This window comes from Mustela lutreola, chromosome 6, assembly GCF_030435805.1.
Source record: "Mustela lutreola isolate mMusLut2 chromosome 6, mMusLut2.pri, whole genome shotgun sequence".
Taxonomy (NCBI): domain Eukaryota; kingdom Metazoa; phylum Chordata; class Mammalia; order Carnivora; family Mustelidae; genus Mustela; species Mustela lutreola.
This window is the reverse complement of record NC_081295.1, coordinates 10,074,495-10,096,410: the sequence shown is the minus strand read 5'-3', so window position 1 is coordinate 10,096,410 and position 21,916 is coordinate 10,074,495. Positions and strand designations below refer to the sequence as shown.

General features: G+C 48.9%; 2 protein-coding genes across 11 annotated transcripts in view; one reads left to right on the top strand and one right to left on the bottom strand.

Moving 5' to 3' along the window:
- The window catches only part of ARID1B (AT-rich interaction domain 1B), a 439,398-nt gene extending 424,691 nt beyond the window's left edge, over positions 1 to 14,707 (top strand). For all 10 annotated transcript variants that reach the window (XM_059176677.1, XM_059176681.1, XM_059176674.1 and 7 more), the window contains 5 exons: positions 2,027 to 2,177; positions 4,635 to 4,731; positions 6,292 to 7,075; positions 9,072 to 9,202; positions 11,486 to 14,707. In XM_059176677.1, coding sequence (XP_059032660.1) covers positions 2,027 to 2,177; positions 4,635 to 4,731; positions 6,292 to 7,075; positions 9,072 to 9,202; positions 11,486 to 13,219 — 2,897 coding nt within the window. In that variant the 3' untranslated portion in view covers positions 13,220 to 14,707. The remainder of the gene's footprint in view (positions 1 to 2,026; positions 2,178 to 4,634; positions 4,732 to 6,291; positions 7,076 to 9,071; positions 9,203 to 11,485) is intronic.
- Positions 14,708 to 18,067: 3,360 nt separating this feature from the next.
- The window catches only part of TMEM242 (transmembrane protein 242), a 93,186-nt gene continuing 89,337 nt past the window's right edge, over positions 18,068 to 21,916 (bottom strand). Inside the window, exon 5 of the transcript XR_009354458.1 lies at positions 18,068 to 18,084. The gene's annotated coding sequence lies outside the window, so the exon portion shown is untranslated. The remainder of the gene's footprint in view (positions 18,085 to 21,916) is intronic.

Sequence of the window (21,916 nt, the reverse complement as noted above, 5' to 3'; positions counted from 1 at the left end):
CGTATTTTTCTTTTCTTCTGAATGTCCATTTATTTGCCCATTTTTTTTAATCTGATGTTTTTTTCTACTGGCTTTCTAAGAATTTTTTGTGTATCAAGGAATTAAGCTATTTAATTATCCCCCTTAATGTCTGTGTCCCTCTGTTTTTACATTTATAAAATGGAAGGTAACATCAGAACTTAATTGGCCACGTGTTGACTTGAGCTTGAATAAGAAAATATGGAAAAGCCCAGCACATCCCACCGGTGCTAGAGTCCTTAGGTGGGCTCTCCTCCAGCCGAACAAACTCTATCAGCTCACCAAAGTTTAATCAGCTTTTGCTTCGTGTAACATAAAAGTAACCTTCCTAAGATGAAGAAAGGTAGCAGGACTGTCTATCAATTAAGATTTGCATTAAAATGTTTAATTTGCCTACAGGCTAGTTTCTGGGCTTGACCCAATTTCCTTCAGGCTCTGAGCTAATGCTAATTTGCATATTTGACCTAATTGCCACTCTGCGCCCTGGTAGAAACACTTGCATTTCATCCATTCTTGAATTATTCTTAATTCCCTAGCGGTTTTCTTTACCCTGATTTTGCAGTGAGTTGGTAGGTGGGTATTCATGTTAAGGTTTTTTGTTTTTTGTTTTTTACTTTTTCCCCTGGAATGGACAGGAACTAGCTTTATTCATACAGTTGACCCTTGAACATCATGGGTTCAAACTGCACGAGGCTGCTTATACACAGTGTTTTCAATAAATAGATGTGCACTATTGTAAGTGTATTTTCTCTTACAACTTTCTTAACAATTTCTTTAGCTTACTGAAGAGTACCGTATATGATTCATGTAATGTGCAATATATGTGCTATTTTTTTTTTTAAAGATTTTCTTTATTTATTTGAGAGAGAGTACATGTGAGCAGGGAAAGGGAGAAGCAGATGCCCCTGCTGAGTGGGGAGTCCACTGCGGGGCTTGATCCCACGACCCTGAGATCACGACCTGAGCCAAAGGCAGAGGCTTAACCAAGGAGCCACCCAAGGCGCCCCTTCCCTGTACTGTGCACGTTAGCACTAAGGCTTCTGGGCAGCAGTAGCTTATAAGTAGTTAGGTTATGGAGGAGTCCAAAGTTACACGTGCGTTTTCACCTTTGTGGGGTCAGCACCCCTAGCGCCTGTGTGAAGGGTCACCTGTTCGTGTGTGTCCTCTCTTCCTCATGCCTACTGCGTGAGGCGACATGACCAACCTTATTTTATAGACAAGGAATGGAACTCGGAAGCTTGGCTGCCCCAAGAAAGGGCCTGTGTTTGTTTCCGACATTACTTCATAACAAATTAGCATGACCTCAGCAGCCCAGAACAACATCCGTGTAGGACCCCACATTCCTGTGGGCTCTTGGCTTGGGGTTCCCCTGGTGGACATCAGGGTGGCGGCCTGGACTCCGCTTGTCTGCGGTGCAGGGTCCTCTCCTGAGCTCAATCAGGTCGTGGGCAAATGTGGCTCCTTGCCGTTGTCGGACTGAGGTCTCATCGTCTGGAGCCCTGTTGTCTGGGGGCCTTCACAGTGCTAGGGGCTGCCGCCCCTTCCTGACACGTGGCCCTCTCCACCACATGGCGGGTGCTTCTTCAAGGCCAGCAGGAGAGTAAGTGTCCTGACCTGTAGACATGGATTTAAGAGACACAGCTGTATAATCTCCCTTCTGGTTGACTGCCGGTCAGCTGGTTGGTGACTTTAGTTACATCTGTGAAATCCCTTTAGCCATATCACGTATGTGATCGTGGGAGCAACATTTCCACCATATTGGTGGGTTCTACTCCCACTCAAGGGAAAGGGCTCTTACAAGGCCTATACATGGGGTAAGGGATAGGGATCTTGGGTTCCATCTTGACTCCAGACCTCACACTCTTTGGTTTGTATTGTTGTTGGCCATATTAAGAGCAAGATAAATGTCCACCATATTAAGGACTACAGAAACAACTGGAAGGGACTGTTTGGGCCCCTTGGCTTTTGCAAATGCTTCATTTTTTATGTGTTCTTTAAAATGTTGCAGTGCCTGGAAGTAGTGAGCCCTTTATGACTCAAGGACAGATGCCCACTAGCAGTATGCAGGACATGTATAACCAAAGTCCCTCTGGAGCGATGTCCAGTCTGGGCATGGGGCAGCGGCAACAGTTTCCCTATGGAGCCGGTTACGATCGAAGGTGAGTGTTTTCTGAGGTGATCATGAGGTTTACTGGAACCTCTCCTCACACACGCGTTCCTGAGCCCTGGTAGCTGCTGACAACACTTGGACCTGCTTTTCTGCTGGGCTTGATACAGATGGCCTCGGGGGGCTGCCTTCAGCAGCTGACCTCAGCAGGACTGCCGAGAAGGGCTCCTGAGAGCCAGGAGGCCCCATGCAGCGGTGGACCTCCCAGCGCCGGGATGCCCTCCTGGTGCCACCATGGCCACCACACCCCCAGCTTCCTTGCACGGCTCCACAAACCCAGGGTTCACGGCCCCACCAAACCCCTCCCCACCTGCATTTCTTCCTTAGGGAAATGCTCTCACACTGGGGGCCACTCTGGACTTCCCACACCCCCGGAGTGATAGGGAGCTCTGGGAAAAGTTCCCTCCCGGCCTTGGTTTTTCAGGTGTTTCCATTCTTCCCTGCAAACATTTTAAACAGAGAGACTGCTTTGCTCCTTGAATAACATCTCTGAGGAAAGCCACGGCAGTCTTTTTTCCAGATACATCTCAGGATGGTATCTGGACACTGAATGGCAAGTTGGGTTTCGGTGCTCATCCAGATTATTTTTACGGAGACAGAAGGACAGTCTTTGAAATGTGTCTGAGAGGTGACAGAATACCAGCTCACGGTAGACTTCTGTGAAGAAGGCCCCTTCGCCCTGCCCCCGACTTAAATGCTGACTCTGAGAGCACCTTCCTTTGCTGGTATGCTCTTTGCCTCCTTAATAGAGAAGTGCTCAGAAACAAAGTCTTTCACATAATATCTGTGATTTTTTAAAGAAAATGGAGGCATTTGAGAAAGCTCTTCTGACTGTAGCCACAGACCCAAGCTCAGGGTAGGGATGGCCTCGGCTGGGTTCCTTCAGAAGCCGGTGGCGGGCGGTGGTCCTCACTGCCTCCTCACTTCTGTTCCCTACCCTGAGCCTCCTGCTGGCCTCCTGCTGGCCAAGGGCAGGCACAAAGTCGTGAGAGCCGTGCGGAGGTGTCCGGGGGTATAATGCAGCAGGGAAGAAAGTTTCTTTAATTACCAAACAAGCTCTTTCTGGCACGTAGTGCCTGAGATTGCAGAGCCATCACAAGCTTAAAGTGATTTGGTTCTTCTAGACTTAAGAGTCTAGATTTCTCCTTCTTACCCTGGCTGTGTGTGGGGAACTATATTAGTGATGTCTGCATGAATCAGTTACCCATCAGGTTTAGTCTACTAGATTGAGGATTTTATTTAGATCTGTTTTTGAGGATCCAAGAGAAGTTTTTTTTGTTTGTTTGTTTGTTTGTTTGTTTTTCCCAGCTGACAGAACACTTACCCTGGAACATACATTCTTAAAGGAGCCCTGGGAAGTGCCCTGTTCTGTTTCTCCTAAAAGACCTTCCAGAACTAGTTTAAGTCATTTTGGCTCTGCTGCCTTAGGGTTTACCTTGTTTTCTGAAAAGTGTTACTTGTTCAGCTTAAATTTTATCTGTGTTGGTTATATTTCTTTCCTCCTAATGTAAGCTTCCTTCTAGCTATTAATGCCCTTAGCACACACTTCCTCTATATCTGTTTTGCCTGTGATGGTCTCAAAATCCATTCGTTTTCTTTCTTATTCTCATCCCTTGACCACTGTAGGAACGTACTCAGTGCCAGTACCCTCTGTCTTACAGGATCCAGGCAGGCAGTATGCTAACTAAGCCGGTTTATCCCTTTAAACCTCAGATCTACTGCTCTGTCACACATACTGTTTTTATGGTATTCAGAGTTTCTCAGTGTAATGGGAGTTGGAAAATAAATGTTATTCATTCCCATTTTCAGATTTAATATAGGAGCCCATTTAAATCAGCCCTGTCACTCTTGAAGTCCTCTCTGTTACTCTTTGCTATGGCCTTTTAGGATCACAGGGCTTCGAAATTTTGAGTAGCTGTATTTTAACAATTAGTAGCTAACTCAGTATCGCTTGGATTAAATGTGGAGTATACTTTGAAAACATTGGACATTTTGTATTCCTAATGAGAAATAAGTAAAGACATTTTCCACGATGACAGGTCTGTGTTCTGGTACTCCCGGAATTCCTGTTGCCTTCCGAGATGGTCTGTCTCGTCTCTGGCTCTCGTCAATGCCCGCCCTCGCGGTGCCTCGTGACGCTCGCAGCCCCGGGGCGCGTCGGCCGGTGGGCAGGGACTTTCCTCAGAGGCCCGGGTGCGGCGGGTCGGGCCGGGGCTCCTCGCACACCGACTCACCGGGAGACCGGCAGCATTCCCAAGATGGGTGTGGCCGTCCCTGTGGCTAAAAGTTAACGTGCCATTTCGGCTCGATGCGCCTCTGTTGGAAGGTGTGCGCAGTGAAGGAAACACAAAACCAGGAAGGCTGCAGCGTTTCCAGAAACGAGCTGTTGGTTTCTCTCGTGGCCCGGGGTCCTTTGACAATGAAGTGTTCTTTGAATGCCTCATTCTAGGCATGAACCTTACGGGCAGCAGTACCCAGGCCAAGGCCCTCCCTCAGGACAGCCGCCATATGGAGGACACCAGCCCGGCCTGTATCCGCAGCAGCCGGTGAGTTGGCGAGCGGACACTCATCTCCGTGCTTTCGGTTTAAAACCCAAACTTGTGTTACTTCTGAAGAGTTTCAGGGAGGGTAAGAGAAAGGAGTAGCGTCAGGATCTCCTTGCTTATGCTAGAAAATAGTATTGGGATTTTGAAGTCAGCAAATTTTAAAAAGCTCTGGTGGTATGGTATCCTGAAAGAAATGTAACGTGTTGTAGGAAGTAAAGGACATTCAGCCTTGTCAAGACTAACCAGTCCGAGTAACGAATATCAGATATAACGAATATAGCATGTTCTGTCATGTGTATTGTCTATCAAATGCCTTTTTTTAGAACAGAAATTTGTTCATGTTTTACAGACAATGTGTAGATAAAAACAACTTAAAATATTAAATACCAAGAATGAAAGTTAATCGGTTTTTTAAAAATGAGATACTAACGACCACATATTTTGCCCACCAGGGATGGTTGATGCTGGTTTACACGGCTGTAGATCTTGAATTGTATAAGATAACCTTATAGTTGTCACTACTGATGCAGAGACTTGCATGTCGTGCTGGGCTGTTCAGACACAGAAATTTGCTATTTCTTTTTCTTTTTTTTTCTATTAAGGTTTTATTTATTTGAGAGAGAGAGTGCATGCACATGCAAGCGGGGGCGGGGCAGAGGGAGAGGGAGGAAGCAGACGGCCCTCTGAGTGTGGAGCCCGATGCAGGGCTCAGTCCCACAACCCCGAGATCATGATCTGAGCTGCAACCAAAGAGTCAGACACTCAACTGACTGAGCCACCCGGGCGCCCCAAGAATTTGCTATTTCTAAACAACTTTTCCAGTGTAAGACCTCTGGTAGCATAGAGGGGGTTTTAAACATTTAAAGTGACTGGAACATGTACATACAGTAAATTCTGTTACTAAACCAGCTGACCTTAAGCAATTTCCGCGGAAGGTAAAAGAGCACTAAATACCACATCCGCATCTTTCTCCCGTCAGGAGGATCCCACTCGGATTGAGTGCTGGTACCCGGGGGGTCCACAGGGGGAACCTTGTACACAGGCGATGCGGGCCCTGCTGTCAGAGGCTGGGGCCGGCGGGGCTTTCACTGGAAGTTGAGGTGGGGGCCGGGGTCCGTAGGGTGTCAGGACAGCGGGTCCAGTCTGAGGAGCTGGATGCTGTGTGGAGACACTTCCAGAAAGGTAAGCCTGAGGAATCTCTTGCTGCAGGCCCCTGGCCGGCAGAGCCCATGCAGGGCTCACCAGAGCCTGTGCCCCCTGTACCGCAGCCCTAGGAAATACCAAGGCAGGGGCTACCAGGATAAAGAGAGAGGAAGCCTTTCTTTCCCCACAGAAAATACCAAAGCACGGGCAAACTTCGGGAACCCTCTTCGGAGTACGTGCCACGGCCCTTATAATCCCGAGCGGGGGCCTAGATGGTTAGTCCCAGTTGTTTAGGGAGCTGCCCCTATTCGTTTTGAAATGAGCATCCGGCCAGGTAATAACTGTTTTGCCTAATTTACGTGTGTGATTATACCTGTAAAAGCACATCAGTATGATTTGTCTTGGTGCGAATTTCAGAATTACAAACGCCATATGGACGGCATGTACGGGCCTCCAGCCAAGCGGCACGAGGGAGACGTGTACAACATGCAGTACGGCAGCCAGCAGCAGGAGCTGTACAACCAGTACGGGGGCTCCTACTCGGGCCCGGACAGGAGGCCCATGCAGGGCCAGTATCCGTACCCCTACAACAGGGAGCGGATGCAGGGCCCGGCGCAGATGCAGCCGCACGCCATCCCGCCACAGATGATGGGCGGCCCGATGCAGTCGTCCTCCAGCGAGGGGCCGCAGCAGAGCATGTGGGCGACGCGCAACGACCTGCCTTACCCCTACCAGAGCCGGCAGGGCCCCGGCGGCCCCGGCCAGGCGCCGCCCTACCCAGGCATGAACCGCACGGATGATATGATGGTACCCGATCAAAGGATCAACCACGAGAGCCAGTGGCCTTCTCACGTCAGCCAACGTCAGCCTTATATGTCCTCTCCCGCCTCCATGCAGCCCATCACGCGCCCGCCTCAGTCATCCTACCAGACGCCGCCGTCACTGCCAAACCACGTCTCCAGAGCCCCCAGCCCCGCCTCCTTCCAGCGCTCCCTGGAGAGCCGCATGTCCCCCAGCAAGTCTCCCTTTCTGCCTTCTCTGAAGATGCAGAAGGTCCTGCCCACCGTCCCCACGGCCCAGGTCACAGGGCCGCCCCCCCAGCCACCCCCCATCCGAAGGGAGATCACCTTTCCCCCTGGCTCCGTCGAGGCATCACAGCCAGTCTTGAAACAAAGGCGAAAGATTACCTCAAAAGATATCGGTAAGCATCCCGGGCCTTGTCCTGAAACGAACCCCCGTTGTGATCTAGAACCGTAGTCATAGTTCTGATGCAGCTCCTGTCCGTCTCCCCGGGGATGAACATCTTGGGCCCACAGGCTGTCAGGACATGTGTCTGCAGACCCCTGATCTGAGCGAAGAAACAGGGCCGGAGAGGAGCGTGAGCTAAACGGGTATTTTCACACGTGGGCCTTATTACTCGTGAGAGAATAGAGCTCCAAGCGAGACTGGGGGTCCTTGGTAACCGTGTTCAGTGCCACATGCTGAGCCAACAGGCACTTGGCCTCTGCAGCGAGCCTCTGTGGAGGCTGAGAGGCTAATGACATGCTCAGGTGGCCTGAGAAGACTTGAAGGCGAGCCCCTCTGTAATTTGGGGAACCCCAGACAGTGGGCTTCCCTGGGAAGAAGTGGAAGCCTACGTATGATATGTGGATGATTATTAGTATCATACGCGGAATCCGATACAATGTGATGTGTAGACTTAACGTAAGCCCTGTAGCGGGGGTAGATACAGGCCAAGGAACGATTTCGGATGGATGCTGATGTTTGCGCATTCTCTCTGGGATGTTCTGAATACTAACCCCAGATCTGGGATATCTAGGAGGACACGCAGTATTTTTGCATTCTTTTTGACGTACTTGTAATGTAGCAAAGGAAATTACGGACCGTGGTTATATAAAAAACAATTTTTTTCAAAAAACCTCAGAATCACTTGACTTGAAATCATTTACTATAGTGAGTAGGATATCAAAGATATTAAAAGTTTTTTTTTTCAACCCTTGGAATTAAGGACCTACACAGGCAGAGAGGGGGAAGGAAGTAAGGACTTGCAGAGAGGGGTGCTGGAGGTCAGGAGATACAGACACTGAGCACCGTTTATATGCAGAAATATGTATGGGAAAATATGCACGTGTGTTTGTGTGTTTATGTGTGTGCCTTTGTTTAAATAAATGTATTTAAAGTTTTATAAAATTTCTTTGCACATATTAGATCTGCGTTTGTCCTCAGCCTGGGGAAATTTATGCTCCTTATTTTAAAAAAGAAAGTTTGCTTTTTCTATTACAAAAGTGTAGTATGCCTTTTAGAAAATATGGGAAGTAGATGAAATTACAGTAGAGGTGGACACCCATGGCCCCCTCCAGCGCGTGCAACTGCTGCTGGTGTCCGGTGTGGGCTGCTGTTCTGGTGAGTTCTGATTGCCCGGGCCCGTTCCCGCCAGGTGCTTCTGCCAGTTTGCTGAGATGGAAATCTCAGACATATAATGGGCCTCTTCTAGCCGCATCTTATGGCAAATCTTGCAAATGTTTGATCTCATCCTTGTGTCTTCTTCAGTAACGGGAAGGGGGAAGAGAAGAGTGCAGCCCTTCTGTTTCCCATCCCCTGGCTCAGACCAAGCTACTGAAATATCTGAACCTTCCACGTGCTAATAATTGTCAACAGCATGTTCTGAGGGCAGGAGCTCAGAGAGAAGGGGACAGCAAGGGAATACCAAGACTGTCTGTCCCAGAATGCGCTGTTTGTGAGTTGACTTTTGCCTGTTTTCTGCGTATTTGCCGGCCTTCCAAGGATGCCGCCCTGAGACAGTTGTGAATCGAGCGGGCAAAAGAAGACAAACGCCATTTTTGGTTTGACTCCGTTATTAACACTTCGCTGCATCATCACGGAGTCTTTTAGGAGCTAAGGGAAAGCAGCCAGGGCTGAGAAAGGGCCGTGGTGCTCAGCACCACCACCTCGAGAAGCGCTTTTGGCTTCTGTTTAACCAACAAAGCCAAGGGAATCTTAAACAGTGGGAAGTGTCTTAGGAAGCCGTCCCCGCCACTTAAAATCTGGAAACGATCATGTTTAAGCATGCCTCAGGACATTTGTTTGAAATCCGTATTTAACTCAACACTCGACTTTTTTCTTACTCTTGTGATATTTTCCTTCCTTTCCTGCACAGACCTGATATTAATTATACCTCATTCTTTCCCCCGTTTTAGTTACTCCTGAGGCCTGGCGTGTGATGATGTCCCTTAAGTCAGGTCTTCTGGCTGAAAGTACTTGGGCTCTGGACACTATTAACATCCTCCTATACGATGACAGCACCGTCGCCACCTTCAGTCTCTCCCAGGTAAGCCGGCACCCGACCCGCCCAGGGACCCAGGGAGCGGAGGAACGTTGAGGCGTGTGCAGCGCGGGGGCTAGTGTCGGGGTGGCCGCCCTTGTGGTTGTTACGGAGGGAGAGCTGAGATTGAGTCGGGAGTAGTAACTCACTTCAGGCTCCAGTGTGCATGCGTGCACGCCTGTGTGTGTGTGTGTGTGTGTGTGTGTGTGGAACAGATAGTAAAAGTAAGTTGCTGTTGAGAAGGAATGTCAGCAACCGGTAGAGGTGACCGAAATACAACATCGAGCCGGGCCCGTGGTCAGTGTTGGGTCTGCGGGAGCTGGGGGTGGGACATACCCTCCTTTCCAGGGAGACCGAACTGCTTTCTTTCTGTCTTTTTTTTTTTTTTTAAGATTTTATTTATTTATTTGACAGAGATCCCAAGTAGGCAGAGAGGCAGGCAGAGAGAGAGGAAGGGAAGCAGGCTCCCTGCTGAGCAGAGAGCCTGATGTGGGCCTCGATCCCAGGACCCTGGGATCATGACCCGAGCCGAAGGCAGAGGCTTTAACCCACTGAGCCACCCGGCCGCCTGAGCTTTCTTTTGATTAGAAAGAAACCTTACGGTATAGAAAATGTACACGGGAGAAAGAGGTAGAGAGACCCGTTTAATGAACCCCCATATCCCCATCATCGGCTGAGATACTGTGACCTCATGGCCAGACTTGGTTCTCGGTCTGTTTCCTTCCTTGCTGCCTCTCTCCACCTTATTTTGGAGCAGTCGTTGGAAAGCCTCCGACTTGCGTAATAGAGCTTCAAGCTCTCCTTTGTCCGGCAGTCGGCCTCAAGGGGCCCCCGCGTAATTGCTGGAGGACAGAAGGGAAGCAGAGCATTAGGGAAAATGCCCCAGAGTCAACTGAGCTGCAAACTTTTAAAGAAATATTTAGAAACAAAAATGAAGAGAGGTAATTCTCCCTGCTGTGTATGAACAATTCTCTGCTTTGGGTGAAAAAAGCCAAAACATCTAATTACCTTGCTTCTGCTGAAATCGGATCAGAATCTTCCACTTTGTCTTTCTCACATTTAAGTCCTTGTTATAGCCCTGAAAGGCAATTTTTCACTTGATAGGACGCGTATTAATAAGGTTATAAACATCGTGTAAAGCCCATTGTAACAGAAAATACTAAAAAACGTGTAGTGCCCTTTCTGGAATGCCTGCCTTCCATCCTTAGGTGAGCAGGTGAGCGGGCGTTGCTCACACATTTTCATACCAGAATCGCTTTAGTAACTTGCCGCTTTCCCCTACCCTGGGGATAAAAGTTAACTTTAAATCGGGGGACAGACACCCAAGTCTTCACGTGAAAAATTGTGCCTCGATCCCCTAAAAGCGAGTCCTTTAAGGTCCTACTTGATTGGCCCCTTACTTCCTAATAATCGTTCACACCCACTTTCAGGAAACCGATAGGATATGAAAATACGATTGATTTCCAAAACACCTGTCGTTAAAGAATCCTCCAGTCCCTCCTTATCCTCCGTCATCCCTACGTGTGGTGGCGTGGGCACTGGGGGAGGGGCGCTGGGCAGTTGCTAATCATGGACTGTGTCGGCGTTCTCAGCGCAAACTTGGAAGGAAACAAAACTGGTTCTCAGGTGGCTTTTGTCTTTCAGCGGGAGTTGTGGTAGCTGAAATGTAAAAGTGCATTCTATGAGACACTCTAATTCATTTATCAGGGGCTAAATTGATTTGTTTTTAATTTTCTGTGTTTATGAGCTACTACATTGCTGAAATTATCTTCTCCTGAAGATATACGGGGAATGTAAATTAGAGTAACCTATGGCACCTGAGACAAAAATAACCATAAAATCCCTAAGAATAATAACCGTAAAAATCCAGGCAAGCCCATCGCAGACAAATAGTGGAGGAGAACAGACTCGCTTTGGGTGAAGGAGTCCGTAAGTTCACGTTCCCGCTCTGCCCGTACGGAGTGCGGTGGGTCTGAGTCAGAGCAACAGACAAAAGGCAAAGAACTTGAGAATAGTAAAAAGAAGAAAATACCGGGGAAGTTTCCATATTGACGGAGTAGGAAAGTCAGCAGGAAGGGAGAACACAGTGCATGTTGATTTATTTAGTTAACGTAAAAGTCAGGAAGCCGCCTCTGAGATGGAGTTTCTCTCTCTGGGCCTCACCGAAAAGGAATCCGAGCTTGAGAAGATCACCCCGACACCGTCTCCGTAGCTCTCGGGGCGGCTGCCCTTCTCCGCCCGGTCCGAGGTTCTGACGTTGTTCCGTTCTTGTTCTTGTCCCCTCTCTAGTTGTCCGGATTTCTCGAACTTTTAGTAGAGTACTTTAGAAAATGCCTAATTGACATTTTTGGGATTCTTATGGAATATGAGGTGGGCGACCCCAGCCAAAAAGCCCTTGACCACAATGCGGTGAGGAGAGACGCCAGCCAGTCGCGGGCCGACGATTCCGGGCAGGAGGAGGAAGAGGCCGCGTGCGTGGAGGAGGAGGAGGCCGACGAGGGGGACCAGGGGGACCAGGGGGACGACAGCGGGAAGACCGCGACGGAGGAGGAGAGCGGCGCGGCTCTGGCCTCTCCCAGCGCCCCCGCGGACGCCGAGGAGAAGCCCAGGCAAGCGAGTAAGTTCGACAAGCTGCCGATAAAGGTCGTCAAGAAGAACAACCTGTTCGTGGTCGACCGGTCCGACAAGCTGGGCCGCGTGCAGGAGTTCAGCAGCGGGCTTCTGCACTGGCAGCTCGGCGGGGGCGACACCACCGAGCACATCCAGACTCACTTTGAGAGCAAGATGGAAATCCCTCCTCGGCGGCGTCCGCCGCCCCCCGGGAGCTCCACGGGCAGGAAGAAAGAGCAGGAAGGCCGAGGCGAGGCTGACGAGCAGCAGGAGAAGAGCATCATCGCGACCATCGACGACGTCCTGTCCGCTCGGCCGGGGGCGCTGCCGGAAGACGCGCACCCCGGTACCCAGACCGAGAGCAGCAAGTTCCCCTTCGGGATCCACCAAGCCAAAAGTCACCGGAACATCAAGCTGCTGGAGGACGAGCCGCGGAGCCGAGACGAGACTCCTCTCTGCACCGTCGCGCACTGGCAGGATTCTCTGGCCAAGCGCTGTATCTGTGTGTCGAATATTGTCCGTAGCTTGTCTTTTGTGCCTGGCAACGACGCCGAAATGTCCAAACATCCAGGCTTGGTGCTGATCCTGGGGAAGCTGATCCTTCTTCACCACGAGCATCCGGAGAGAAAGCGAGCGCCGCAGACCTACGAGAAAGAGGAAGACGAGGACAAGGGGGTGGCCTGCAGCAAGGATGAGTGGTGGTGGGACTGCCTGGAGGTCTTGAGGGATAACACGCTGGTCACGTTGGCCAACATTTCCGGGCAGCTAGACTTGTCTGCTTACACAGAAAGCATCTGCTTGCCGATTTTGGATGGCTTGCTGCACTGGATGGTTTGCCCGTCGGCAGAGGCACAAGACCCCTTTCCCACGGTGGGACCCAACTCTGTCCTGTCGCCTCAGAGACTCGTGCTGGAGACCCTCTGCAAACTCAGCATCCAGGACAATAACGTGGACCTGATCTTGGCCACGCCTCCATTTAGTCGTCAGGAGAAATTCTATGCTACGTTAGTTAGGTACGTGGGAGATCGCAAAAACCCAGTCTGTCGAGAAATGTCCACGGCGCTCTTATCGAACCTGGCCCAAGGGGACGCGCTGGCAGCACGGGCAATAGCTGTGCAGAAGGGGAGCATTGGAAACTTGATAAGCTTCCTAGAGGACGGGGTCACCATGGCCCAGTACCAGCAGAGCCAGCACAACCTCCTGCACATGCAGCCCCCGCCTCTAGAACCGCCGAGCGTGGACATGATGTGCAGGGCGGCCAAGGCTCTGCTGGCCATGGCCAGGGTGGACGAGAACCGCTCGGAGTTCCTCCTGCACGAGGGCCGGTTGCTGGACATCTCGATATCCGCCGTCCTGAACTCTCTGGTCGCGTCTGTCATCTGTGACGTACTGTTTCAGATCGGGCAGTTATGACACCCGTGAGAAGGCAGCATGTGTGCGTGAAGACTGGAGGCTCCCGTGTAACTGGCTGTTTTCTGTTCTTGTTTATCCAGCGTAGGAAGAAGGAAAAGAAAAGCTCTGCTCCTCTGCCCCATTCACTATTTACCAATTGGGAATTAAAGAAATAATTAATTCGAACAGTTATGAAATTAATATTTGCTGTCTGTGTGTAATAGTACCTCCTTTTGGGGTTTTTTATTTTGGTTTTTGTTTTTGTTTTTTTTTTTTTTTTTTAACCAAAGTTGCTGTCTAATGCATTCAAAGGTCACTTTTTGTTTTTCACAGATTTTCTTTTTAATGTTCTTTTCCATGTTGTATTGCATATTTTCTTTTTTTTTTTTTTCCTTTTTTTTGGGGAAGCAAATTGACTTTAATGAAAAAAGTGGCAAAAGATGCTAAGGATGAGAAAATTTCACCACACTGAGGCAAAAAGGTGAAAAATTATCAACTTCCTAGGCATGTTATTCTTCAGATGATGGAAAAAACAAACTGTATCCCATCGCCCAAAGCTCTGTGCAATAGAAACTTCTAGAGATGTAGGGTTAGGGGCTCACGGAGGTGTGTCAGTCAGTAGTCAGACTATGAAATGATACTGGTTTCTCCACAGGAAAATGGTTACATTAGGCTAGGAGCAAAAACAATTTTTTTTTTTTTAAGTTAAGAATGAAAATACATACCTGACAACGATCAGTGGAAACTGCTTCCTCACCACTACCGTCATGTCTGCTGTCTGTCGTCTGACCTTCCACATGACAGTTCTTCACAATTCCTTTAATCATTTTTTAAATATTTTTTTTTTTACTGCCTATGGGCTGTGATGTATATAGAAGTTGTACATGAAACATACCCTCATTTTTTCTTTTCTTTTCTCTCTTTTTTTGTTTTTTGGTTTTTTTTGGTTTTTTTTGGTTTTTGTTTTTGTTTTTAGTACAAATTTTTTAGTTTCTTTTTCATGATGTGGTAACTACGAAGTGATGGTAGATTTAAATAATTTTTTATTTTTATTTTATATATTTTTTCATTAGGGCCATATCTCAAAAAAAAAAAAGAAAAAATACAAAAAACAAAAACAAACAAACAAAAAAAAACAAAAAAAGAGGGTAATGTACAAGTTTCTGTATGTATAAAGTCATGCTCTATTTCGGGAGAGCAGCTGATCACAATTTGCTTCATGAATCAAGGTGTGGAAATGGTTGCATATGGATTGATTTAGACTATGGTTACCAGTACAGACAAAAAAGAAACAAATACAACTAAAAAGAAGAAACACAACTTGAAAGATTTTTCAGTGACGAGAATCCACATTTGTATTTCAAGATAATGTAGTTTAAAAAAAAAAAAAAAAGAAAAAACTTGATGTAAATTCCTCCTTTTCCTCTGGCTTAATGAATATCATTTATTCAGTATAAAATCTTTATATGTTCCACATGTTAAGAATAAATGTACATTAAATCTTGTTAAGCACTGTGATGAGTGTTCTTGAATACTGTCCTGGTTTCCTTACAGTGGTTTCACAGTAACCAACTTCTTCCCAAGAAATAAGGGAAAGCCCAGCCGTGTACTAACTGCGTCCTCATCCTGAAGCCCCGAGGTCTGGAGGGACCTTTAGGGACTACCTACCTACTTCAGAGTGGGGAGCAACACTTTGATTTTCTCAGATCACTTAGGTAATGAGTCTTTGTTTAAAGCAATCAACCCTAACAACACTGAGGTATGAGAATTTCCGGTGTGTATGGGAGGCGGCGGCTAAGCCCCGGAGCTCGCTGGCCTGATGATGTACACTCTGCCTTTTCCTAACCCTATCTTGATTTGACTCCGTTCAGTCTCGTCCGTGTCTCTTCTGCGTGCCTCGGAGGTATTTTGCATTTAGTTTACTCTGCTGTGTATAACCTTTATATTGTGCAATGTTAAAAAGACGATGTTCTATTATATGTGGTGTACATAGTGCAAAGTGATTATTTCTATTTCAGGGCATATTAATAATCTCGTGTTCCTTCCTACCTGGTGTACAGTAGCTTTTTAAAACCAGTCACTTCAAATTTGAACTTTTTCTTCCTGGGTCTTTGACTGTTCTCGTGTAACACTCCATTTCTTTGAAACTGCTGCAGAATTAAGGTGTTAGCGGACTCCCTTCTGACGCTACCTCTCCACCACCACCCCGCCAGCCCCGGCCCCCTCAGACCCCCCCAGTCCTCTCACCAGACCCATTGCCCCAGGGGTCGCACCCGGAAGAGTTAGACAAGAGCACACGGCTGCGACCAGCATGTGAAACATGACTCTAATGTCACGCTAAACAGATTTTTCTGCGAGCAGTGCCCTCCTCTGTCAGCCTCACCTTCCTTAGTCCCGCGGTCTTCGTACTTAACAATGCAGCCAAAAAGATGTTGAATTAAAAACCCACATATAAGTCTACTTTAAGTACATCTGCGTGCTAAGAACAGATTTTAGCGCTCTGAGCTTCAAATGCGAAGATTTGTATGAGGGAACTCGATAGGAATCTTAACCACTCTCTTCACCAGAGCGTGAATAAAAGGTGTAGCCAGACCTGAAAGTCCCCTAACATCCCCATTCCTTTGTCACTCGAAAAAGTAAAATCATTACAAAAGACTATTGTTTTCATGGTTTGTGTTGTAATCAGTACCTAGAGTCTGAGCATTGCGCCACAAGTTTTTACATGCTGATACGCAACCTGAATAATCCAGGAAGACTTTAGCCTCCTTTCTCCAGTCACCCCAGACCCAAGACCACAGCAGCCCACGAAGAGCGTCCAGCCTGCCTGAGATCAACCTGCCTACAAACTGAGTCATTGCTTTGTCTTAAACATTAGTTGGGTTTTTTCCCCCCATGAGGCTTTTCAGAAATTGACAGGATGCCCGTACTTTAAACGTGTACAAAAAAAAAAAAAAAAAAAAGATAAAAATAAAGGTGCAAAGAAAGTTTCGTATTTTGGAATGGTGCTATAAAGTGGAATCTGTTGGTATTTGAGTGCAATTTTTTATTGTCACATAAGAGCTATCGGGTGGCGTGTACCCAGAAATAACTATTCACGTGTTTTGTTTGAGGTTGAGAATGACAGAGAATCCATTTTCATTGGCAAATGTGGCCTCTTCAGAAACTAGTTTCACTGTTTTTGAAAAGTTATAATAGAGAATGGCTTTTTAAGGGGGGGGATGAGCAGTCGGAGGGTACAGTGCGAGCTATTAACTACCTCTTTTATGGAAAGAACCTGGCCTTTGCCCTGAAATCCATCCATTTAAAAACTGTTGGAAATCTTTCATTTCCTGTCAAACCCCATGGACCGATTCCCATTATCTGTTCACCTGCGCGGAAGCAGAGAAGGTATTATAAATGAGCCACAAATGACAATCCAAACAACCCGTTTTCTTCTTGCTGAGCTGTGTTTCACTTCTTTCTCGGAGAGCGAGAAGGCCAGCTGCCCGACGGCCCTGCCCTCCGCCCCGCCCCCGTCAGCCCCACGGAGAAGCTCCTAGTCTGGCGAGCTTTCAGAAATGCCGAGAAATGTCTCTGGTGACAGTGTGTAACACGCTAAGATGTCCCCTTATTCATCAACTCAGCAGAGAGGCGTCGAGCACACGCGGGGCGCCCAGCCCTGTTCTAGGCTCCTAGGAGTCACTTGTGAACAGAGACCCTGTCACAGGACAGGCTTTGGGGTCAGACGGTGACAGAGGGTGACACTGGGTGCATTTTTGTTGACTAAAAATCTAAGGCTCTCACTGTAGCACCTCCGAGTGCGGTGAGAAGAGCTCTGGACTGAAAGTCAAGGGGACCGAGGCGAGGCTCAGCGCCGGGCTGGCCTGCAAACACCAGGAAAACTGGTCTCCAAGGCCCCTCCGGCTCCGGAATGTGAGTCTACAGCCCAGGCCCTTCCCTGCTCACGCTCACGTCAGGTCGTGTGTGTGTTCTGGAGTGGGGGCCACAAAGCCACCACGGGACCCTGGGGTCCAAGGACACCAGGCCGCTGGGTGAGCCCTTGGCAATGTAGGAATCGACCAAAACTCGTGGAAGACCTTATCGAGGCCTTTTTTGTCCTTAAGTCCCGCAGACCCTCCCGCGTGCCCGGGCCCATCTGTCTCCCGTTGCCGCGCTCCCTGCTTCTGTCCCGACTCCCCTGTCCTGCTTTGTTTGATGACACTCCAGGCCTTCCAGAGCACAGCAGTCCCCATTACCGCGTTAATTCACTCTGGGAGGTAAACATGGGAGACCCTGAGGGGAGGCTGGGCGAGACCGGCCGCCACGTTCTTCCCGAGTCTGATTTCAGGGACTTGAAGTTTTACCCCAGCTTCTTCGAGGCATACTCTAAGAAACAGAAGAGCGATCCCAAAAAACAAAAACCACCAAAAACTCCTTACATGTTCCCCTCCGGGCCATCTGTGCTCTGTATGATCGTGGTTAAGACTGAGAAATCCTGCCGAAGGGAAGCCTGTTTTATCCCAAACATTTCCTGACTTAATTAACCTTGGAACCTTCTTTTTTTCCCAATGAACTTGGCCGCTTTGGTAGATTAACCGCGTTCGCCGAAGAGCCCGCCTCCCTCCCCAGGCTCCCGCAGGACGCTATCCCTTACACTGAACTTGCAGGGTCCTCCCTGGGGGAGCTCGTGAAGCCTTCTCTTGCTGTCTCTGTGACCTTGAGCAAGGTCCTTAAATTCTTTGAGCCTCCGTTTCCTGACCCATAATACGGGGTAATGCCGACCTCAGGACTGGTGAGGATTGAAGGAGATAATTCTACAAAGAACTGATAACCTGCGTGATCGCTGTGTGTTCACCCTGAATGCACACTCACATTCACACACACACACACACACACACACACACTTCCTTTGGTGGGTGCTCTCAAGCATGTTTCACAAAAGTTTAAAATCTCCCCTGAAAGGATGTCTTCCTGTCTTCATAACCAGCCACACGGTTTGTGTGACTTTTTTGGTTTCGGTTTTCTCGAAAAACCATAAAGGCTTAGTCGGTTGACAGCCTGTGCCTAGCGGGCAAGGTGATTGTGCTAAATTTCTCTAACGCAGGTCAGTTTGGGGTCTCGGACGTCCAGAGGCGGTGGCAGACCTCACCTGTGACGTCCCAGGCCCCAGGGGCGGGGAGGCGTATTCGGAGGACAGTTGTCCTTTCCTGCCCTCCTCGAATCAGACGGTGGCTAGGAACATCTTCCAGAGGCCAGATGTGGCAGGTGACCAACCGCAACTTTTCTGTTTGCTTTGCTGTTCCTTTTCCTCTGGCGAGGAGGGCTTTTCTCTACAAAAGGAACTTAGTCTTCCCACAGAGCTGGAGACAGGCCAGTTTCTGGGGGCTACCAAAAAGGAATTCGGGACGCTCTTCCTTTCCACGCGGGCTTAAGGTCCCGTCAATAAATGAACCTTGAGCTTTGATCTGCATGAATTTGGCATTCGGATGGCCCAGGATCCGCATGTTCTACACACTGTAGCTCTCTCCAAAGGCTTAAGGAGCCTAAACTTGGATTCAGCCTCTTGAAGATATCCTTGTCCAAACAAAAGCAGTTTCTTAAGGCAAAAACCGGCAGCATTTATAACACCGCTTCCAGGAAGCGGTGATCATTTCACATTTGGATGTTTCTTGCGCTTGAGAGAATGTCGTGGCTATTAGCTGTCTTCACAGAAGCCTTGGTGTAGAACATGAGAACATCCATTCTCCAGAAACAGAAGCATAGGCTGGCGTGCAAAGTAGCTGGAACCAAGCTGAGACCTCCCCTTTCCAAGAACGCGAGTTTGCCCAAGAAACGCTTGCAGCTCTACGCAAAATCCAGGGGATCCAGGGACTTCCAAAACAGAAGCCATGTGTACATTGGCCACAGATTAGAAGGCAGGGAGGGGGGTCCTCTCGTAAAACCTCATCATCAAGACGTGAGGTCAGATGCGCAGTCCACACCTGTTAAAAGGAACATAGGCCAGATTTCAAGCAAAGTCTGGGCAGTCTGGCCAGCGCTCTGTCCTTGTAGGGAACATCTTTCCACGAGTCTCTCCTTCCTGCGGCCTTCGTGATCCGCAAGCCCTTCATCGACAGGTTTTGTGTCGAGAGGCTGGTGTAACTTTCACCCACTGCCACATGTAAGAGCCCGTGGTACAGGCCTCTGACCTCTGGGGCTTTCCTGGGCCTCCCTCCTCATCCTCGCGCCCAAGGGCTCTGTGAATTCCTGCACGCGGCTTCTGATCCCACGCCCGCTGGGAACAAGATATCTACCAAAGCCTAAGATTCCCAGGAGATGTCAGATTTTCTACCCTTCTGGACCTTCAGAGATACTACCAAACTTGTACCGGGATTTAATTCTTCCAAAAGTACCATTGGGCCCATGGGCCTTCACAGATGAGCCTCGGTGAGAGATTGGAATGACGCGAACCCCAGCTAGCTTTTAAAGTTGAAATTCCCAGTCACCCCAGCAAGGGGCCTTTCCAGTAGGAATTGGCATGACCGTCAGCCCCGTTCCCTCAGATGCTCTTGGAAGCTTCCCTGGGTTGGTGGTGGTTAGAAGATTCTGCCTCCCAAATGACCTCGTCGGTGCCTGCGCCAGACATCGTTTCGGATTTTCATTGCATCATCTCTTCTTCCCTGGTTCCCTTCTCCTTCCACTGGGGACGCAGAAGACCCCTGAGGAATGGAAAGTGAGAAGGGGCATCTGGGGAGGACGCCAGTCGCCTGTGTTTGGATCATGGCTCCAAAAACGCTGGTCTAAACCGAGAGGCTATTTGTTCCCATGGGGGAAGAAATGACATACCTTCTACACATTAAGGATGAATATACTTTTAGCTTGATTTAAAAAAAAAAAAAAAAAGTACCCATAAGTGCAATGCTTGTTTTGTTGGTTCCGTATATTTTTCACCAAATGGTGCGAACATATGGCCAGTGCTTCTCTTGGCCATAAGCTCTGAAGGCAGAAGACTCCTGATGGCGAGAAGCCACAGTGATTTATCGAGATGAGTTTCGATTCCAGAGGGAGCTTCGAGTGAAGGCCTCTCTCAGCCAACTTCTCATGTGCGGGTCCCTCTCCCCACGTGTAACATTTGATGTCTGCTCTGGTGGGTAATCGTAGATCGGGATGCATCTGGGAAAAAAAGCTTGGGTTTTATTAATTAGTGGAATTGCATCTTGGTGGGCCTTGTTTTCAAAAATGTAATTTGATATTCGTGTGGGGGCTCAGAGCTCCGAGCAGTCAGGTCTTGACGTGAGCTGGCATCTCTTCCCGTCCGCCCAGAATCTGTCTTTAAGGCCGTTGTTAAATGGTGAGATTTTTAAGTGCCTGTAAATCATGTTCCACGTCTCATGTTCATCTGGGGTATTGAACTTACATTTTTGGAGCCCACTCCTCAAAGCCTCCTGTCTGGCATCTCTTACGGGGACTGGAGGAGCAGTCTGTTTTCTATTTTCTCAAAAGCACTTGGGAAACCCCACTGAGGCGGAGCCCTGATGGGAGGCTTCCCAGCGCTCCCCCTGTCCCTGGGAGAGGCCTGCGATCCTGACTCACAGCAGACCTGCCACCACGTCTTTGGCTCACCAGCCGCCCTCACCTCCAGGGCAGAGAGCTTCTGACCCTCCCACCCTGCCGGGGCACGGGGGCATGCCTCACTCCTTTACCTGTCACGGGGGAGAAAGAGCCAGCCTTTTGAGGAGGAGGTTTCTGGGGTTTCCCCAGGACCCATCTAGAGACCCTACCTTTCAGTTTGCACTTCTCCATGCCTCGCCTGTGTCATTCCCATCAGCATAACAGTAGGCAAAAGAGTCTACCATACAATGGGCATTTAATAAACAATGACAGTCTCATTCCAAAAACATATGGAGCATCTCATCACACGCCTAAGTGTGGCCACACACCTTGGCAGGTAAGGACCATTCAGTCTGATGCATGTTGCAGAGGATACAGGAGAGGAACCCAGCCCAGGTTGGAAGGGGCACCCTGGGAAGCCTTCCTGTAGGAGACTGCATGAGTGAGACTTAGAAAAGAAAAGTCCTTCTTTCCCAGACATAGTGCTCATCATATGGGAGAGTTATGAAAAGATCTCCGGGCATTCTGGGACCAAAAAGAAATCTAGAATTGTTCAAGTGCAGGTTTTGAAGTGGTTGTAGGTAGGAGTTGGGGTGGGGGGTGCCAAGAGGAGACTGGGGAGGTAAGACCACAGGAGTCCTGCCTCCACCGAGGAAAGCTGGCCTCGGTGGCTACTTGAACAGTAGTGAGATCCCTAGTTAGAACTAGATGGGAACCTAAGGAGTGAAACTAGCGGAGAAAAATCATCGGGGATTCAAAGGATTCAGGTAAGGGGTGCTGAGGGCCAAGTGAGAGTCATGGCTGTTGGCTAAGAAGGGTGAGCAATCTTTAAAACATGGGACGGTCCCAATCTTTAAAACTTGGGGACGTGAGGCCTGGTGTTTGCGTGGCCCGAAGAGACGGAAGGGAAAGGCACTTCCTGGTGTGGGTCACTCCCAATGGGGTCTCTCGAGCAGGGGGACCAGCTGGAAGCCTCTGGTATGCGATCTGGGTGCAGAACAGTGGTCTCCAGAGATGTCCAGACTCTCGATGTGGGGGGCTGCAGGCACAGGGGCATCAAGGTTGTCACCAGCTGAACCCGGGGCAAGGAGATAATCTTGGTTCGTCCTGGTGGACCCAAGGTAAATGCAAAGGTTTTTTAAAAAACGA